General features: G+C 32.5%; 1 protein-coding gene across 1 annotated transcript; it reads left to right on the forward strand.

The window, feature by feature from the left end:
- Positions 1-298: 298 nt before the first annotated feature.
- Positions 299-2,967, forward strand: LOC124840396 (double-stranded DNA-binding family protein). The gene is made up of 7 exons (XM_047316448.2): positions 299-452; positions 641-706; positions 800-849; positions 996-1,060; positions 1,755-1,846; positions 2,536-2,607; positions 2,689-2,967. Exons 1-7 carry the CDS (start codon positions 450-452, stop codon positions 2,725-2,727), a joined length of 387 nt encoding a protein of 128 aa, XP_047172404.1. The 5' UTR covers positions 299-449; the 3' UTR covers positions 2,728-2,967.
- Positions 2,968-5,782: the final 2,815 nt, after the last annotated feature.

Consider the following 5,782-nt stretch of genomic DNA (forward strand, 5'->3'; position numbering starts at 1 on the left):
CCACATTTTTAATGTTATTCTCGAAATATTCATTTTTCTTAACTTTAATAATCTTTCTATTTAACTCTTTTTTAAAATTAAATAAATAAAATCATCTACAAAATAAATAAAAACTATCTATTATTAAATTATAAAAATTATTTATATTTATTTTTATTATTATAATAATAATATTATTGTCTGTTATTATAAAAATAGTGAATATACTGAGCATGTGTTCCCACTAACGTCTTTAAATCAAATTTTTATTGTTTACAAATAACTATAAATAAAATTATATTATAATTTAAATGTTTTATTGTGAAAGTTTATAGCGTAGAGCTTTGTTGGAATAAGAGAACAAACTGATTTGATCGGCCACACACAACCGCTTATTGCTAACGCGACCTCCTCTTCCTCCTACTGCATCATCAGAGACTCACTAGGGTTTCTTCTGCACACCCAACCAAATGGTACTCCCAATTCTCATTCCATTGTTAACCTCTTATCTACTTTCTTATGCCTCTGCGCTTTTTTGCTCTTCCAACGAAAACACTCAATGGAATCGCTCCTAAAACTGCCTGTTACCAACACTTTTTGGTTCTGCAAATTTTAATTATTATTACTTACTAGTTAATTAATTAATTGTTTTCTGCTTCAGGCTGATCCTGAGTTGGAGGCAATCAGACAGAGAAGGATGCAGGAGCTTATGGGTCGCCGAGGCGTGGTTAGAGATAATTGCTTTTTACTCTATTATTTATTTTTTCATCCTAAAGGTTGATAATTTTCTTGCAATTATTTTATTTTTGCTGATTTGTAGGGAAATCAACAGAACCCTGAACAGGAGAAGGCTCAGGATGATGCAAAGAGGTGTTAGTTTATGAATGTAGATTTTTTGTGTTGTAATAAGCTGATTATTTTGCCTCACAAACTTGGTCATCTTTTATTTATGTTTATTATTCTTGCCCTTGGAGTAAAATCACTTATTGATATGTATGGATAAACAATTAATTTAGGGAGGCTGAGGAACGAAGACAGATGATGCTTAGTCAGATATTGTCTGCTGAAGCGCGAGAAAGGCGTAAGCAATTTTTTCTGTCTTAGTGAACATATGCATACGAATGATTCTCTTTATTTCCTTTACTACTTTGTTGAATGGTTGTGTTAAAAAAAAATACATGGATGTGTTTTGTGCTGTACTGTTGGTAGAAAATAAAAGTGAATATTTTGTGGTTTGTGATGGTATATGTCAAAATTTAAATTCTTCTATTAGTCGTGCATGCATCTATGAATGTAGAGACCCATTTTGGGGAGGTTTTATTGATGTTATATATTGTAGTTGTGTTGCTTTCCTAAATTCTACCTGCAAATTATTTATCAAAACGCTCACTTTTGAAAGAAGATATTAGTATATTTGGGTAACTCGTAGATTTTTGTGCCTAAATAAGTTTCAATCCGAGATACGTACGAAGTGTTGGAAATCTTATGAAGTATTTTAATACTGGCTTTTGGAATGTGCCGTATCATTTTGTGGATATTGAAGTTTAGTAGGTACTTTTGCTTTGTAAAATAAATAGTGAATAATGTAGTGTGGAATTGGAGAAATTGTGTTGTATAGGTGTAATAGGGATTATTTGTTTAATTGGCCTTTTGATTTTTGTTTGGACTTCATTAGTCATCATCTTGGTATTATCTTAAGGTTTTTAGTCAATTAATTGGGCAGACATGAATAGATTTCATGCATTATTTCAAATTTCTTCTGTCTTTGTATGCAGTCGCTCGAATTGCTTTGGTGAAACCTGAGAAAGCAAGGGGTGTCGAAGATGTTATACTTAGAGCTGCTCAAATGGGTCAGATAACTGAAAAAGTATGTTGGATCTTGTTTTCTGCTAAGTCTTTTGCTTATCACCAATTGTAGGCCATATTCTTATTTTAAACTTTATGTACTTTATGGTATGATGTATTTTTGTTTGATCAGTGAAGTTGTAGTTGCATCATTTATTTCTTTGGCCAACTGATAATAGGTCCTCAGTCTATAATTGCATTTTATGCAATTAAGTGACAACTGCTAATTATGTTTAGCGTTCTTATCTTCCATGTGTTACTTAGATGGAATATTAGTGTTGCTTCTTGGGGTAATCACTTCTCTAGGTATAAGTGTATAAAGAGATTCCCGATGCATGAGGCTCCCATTTAGTGGCTTTTGGTGAGGATGGATGCGTGCCCCTGCACATGAAAAAGTTGTTTCCAAGATTTGAACACCGTGACCTCCAGGTCACTAGGCAACAACTTTATCGTTGTGCCAAGGCTTATATTAAGAAGTGGATTTAAGCCTAAACCCCAAAAACCGAGGCTTATATTAAGAAGTGGATTTAAGCCTAAATCCCATAAAACCGGTTTGTGATGTGAGGTTTGCACCCACTTATATATTATAATTTGGTCGTATATCTAGTCGATGTGAGACTTCCTACGGCTTACCCTGCTAGATATAACATAACAACTTTATGAAGTATCTGTTTATCTACCATGCCTCTAACACACTCATGGCATATTTAGGTCTCTGAGGAAAGGCTCATATCACTGCTGGAGCAAATAAACACTCAAACTGCAAGGCAGACTAAAGTTACAGTAAGTTTTGTAGAATATTTGTTACATTTTCTATTATCATTTTCTGAAGTATATACCATGCTAATTTTTTTGTCATTTCAGATACAGAGGCGTCGAAGTGTTCTCGAGGATGATGATTAACTGTCACTGTTTGTTCGAACGGTGTGGCTCGAGTATCGATTTCATGCTTTATTATGTATTTTAGCCACAATGTATTGTAAAAGAGGATTGCTAAATTTATCCGTTTCAGTTTGAAATTTTGGTTGCCTTATCAGGCCTCCTAATTAAACTATTAATACATTGGCTCATTCATTTGTAAAACAATTTCTGGCATGTGGATGGCATCTCACAAATTACATGTTGTTCCACGTTTTTTTTTTCTGTTTAGTTTTTATTTTCCTTTCACAAATGGCAGAGGATCAATGTGATTGTTTTAAGGCTCTAACTGCGTTAAACTGGTCTTTATAATTCCAGCTTTGGTGATTTGGTAGTTTTTATATAGCTAGTTTAAAGATTTGTAAGATTTGACTCTTATGAAGTGAGGGAAGTGCTAAGGTAATAATAATCATGGATTAGAAAATTAACAATTAAGATTGTAATTAACTATAGAAGTTATCATATGTGGTTTTATCATAATCTCAATTTTGACATTTTAGTTTATAACTACTAGTGTATGGCACTTAGTTAAACATTTTTCTGTCTTTAGGACAGCCAGTATGATCCCAAAACATGATAGTTTATGCATGAAATGGAGAGTATAAATTTACCTGTAGACTCCTAGGACTTATGGCGGGAACAGTGTGTTCGAGCTTCTATTACTAATGTCACCCAAGCAATAGCTTAATATAATTACGAACTTTTATTAGATAACTTAATGACTTCAATGTTACTTTCGTCTTTTATTTTCTTTCAATTTTTTCAATATTCTCTTTTTCTTTACGCTTTGAATCAAGTTTTAATGGTCTTTTTTACTAATATTGTTAAAATTATGAACAATATAGTAGACAGGGTGACTCGTTAATTTTCTTTTTCTTCAGAGTTTTCCTTCCTTCACCAAATGTCACCGTTCTCCTCTCTCTACCACCTCTCACTTCTTATAATCCACCCACCACCTTCATTTCCAAACATGCCCAATTCACTCAACCCACTGCATCGCCATGAACTCAGAAGCCTTTCTGCATCACCAAGAGTTACCCAGACATGAATTAATATTGGTACAAATGTCCAGATTAATGGTACAAATGTCCATATCCCTTGATGCTGTTGTTGAGTAAATAAGTTTGATCTGTGAGTCACTAATGGGTGAATGAAGGAGGAAGGTAGAAAGGTGGAGTTCAGGATGATTCTCGGTCACCAAGGCTCTCAATCGATGAAGCTATACACTATCATAGGCATCTTTCTTGGCATGGTGGCGCTGCCACGACTCTTTGATGCCTTTTACTCTTTTTTTTTTTCCCTCAACCCAACCTCCCTCTAAATACCAAAAACGCACAAAATATACTCATCTCCATTTCAACTAATGAAAATTTTCAAACGTAATAATTTCATTAAAGTAATCATAATTCTGTTTTAATTTTTAAAATAATAAGTGGGAGGAACATCACACATTAGATCATGGGATTTTGTCATTAAGAAAAGGGAAAGATAGCCTATTTATTAGATCTACAATATGATTGACTCAATAAACATTAAGAACATTGGATTGAAAAGAAGGCTACGTGTTATGTTAAGTACATGATGATGTTTGTGTTCCACAACAAAATTACGTTGAGGAGTTTCAACATAGCTCTTTTGATGATCAATGTTATGAGAATCATACAGATTAGCACAATTAAATTTAGGTCCATTATCATATATAATAATTTTAACAATCTTATTAAACTGATTTTTAATCGTGACAATAAAATTATGCAACAAATCCCTAGTTTGGCCTTTATTGTACATTAAAAAGGCCTAGGTATGTCTACTGTAATAATCAACTAGAGTAAGAAAGTATTTATGACGATGAAGAGAAGGAGTGGAAATAGGACCCCACATATCACAAAAAGTTATTTCAAAACATTCGGTGGACATAGAAGTACTTATAGGAAATGACAATTTATGTTGAGGAGTTTCAACATAGCTCTTTTGATGATCAATGTTATGAGAATCATACAGATTAGCACAATTAAACTTAGGTCCATTATCATATCTAATAATTTTAACAATCTTATTAAACTGATTTTTAATCGTGACAATAAAATTATGCAGCAAATCCCTAGTTTGGCCTTTATTGTACATTAAAAAGGCCTAGGTATGTCTACTGTAATAATCAACTAAAGTAAGAAAGTATTTATGACGATGAAGAGAAGGAGTGGAAATAGGACCCCATATATCACAATAAATTATTTCAAAACATTCGGTGGACATAGAAGTACTTATAGGAAATGACAATTTATGTTGAGGAGTTTCAACATAGCTCTTTTGATGATCAATGTTATGAGAATCATACAGATTAGCACAATTAAATTTAGGTCCATTATCATATCTAATAATTTTAACAATCTTATTAAACTGATTTTTAATCGTGACAATAAAATTATGCAGCAAATCCCTAGTTTGGCCTTTATTGTACATTAAAAAGGCCTAGGTATGTCTACTGTAATAATCAACTAGAGTAAGAAAGTATTTATGACGATGAAGAGAAGGAGTGGAAATAGGACCCCACATATCACAATAAATTATTTCAAAACATTCGGTGGACATAGAAGTACTTATAGGAAATGACAATTTATGTTGAGGAGTTTCAACATAGCTCTTTTGATGATCAATGTTATGAGAATCATACAGATTAGCACAATTAAACTTAGGTCCATTATCATATCTAATAATTTTAACAATCTTATTAAACTGATTTTTAATCGTGACAATAAAATTATGCAGCAAATCCCTAGTTTGGCCTTTATTGTACATTAAAAAGGCCTAGGTATGTCTACTGTAATAATCAACTAGAGTAAGAAAGTATTTATGACGATGAAGAGAAGGAGTGGAAATAGGACCCCATATATCACAATGAATTATTTCAAAACATTCGGTGGACATAGAAGTACTTATAGGAAATGACAATTTATGTTGTTTAGCATAGTGGCATGTATCACAAACAGTATCAGAAGTCATTTGTACATAAGGAAAATTTTTACATATTTGTTCTATAGTT

Source organism: Vigna umbellata, chromosome 1 (genome assembly GCF_029865625.1).
Source record: "Vigna umbellata cultivar VRB3 chromosome 1, Vumbellata_1.0, whole genome shotgun sequence".
Taxonomy (NCBI): domain Eukaryota; kingdom Viridiplantae; phylum Streptophyta; class Magnoliopsida; order Fabales; family Fabaceae; genus Vigna; species Vigna umbellata.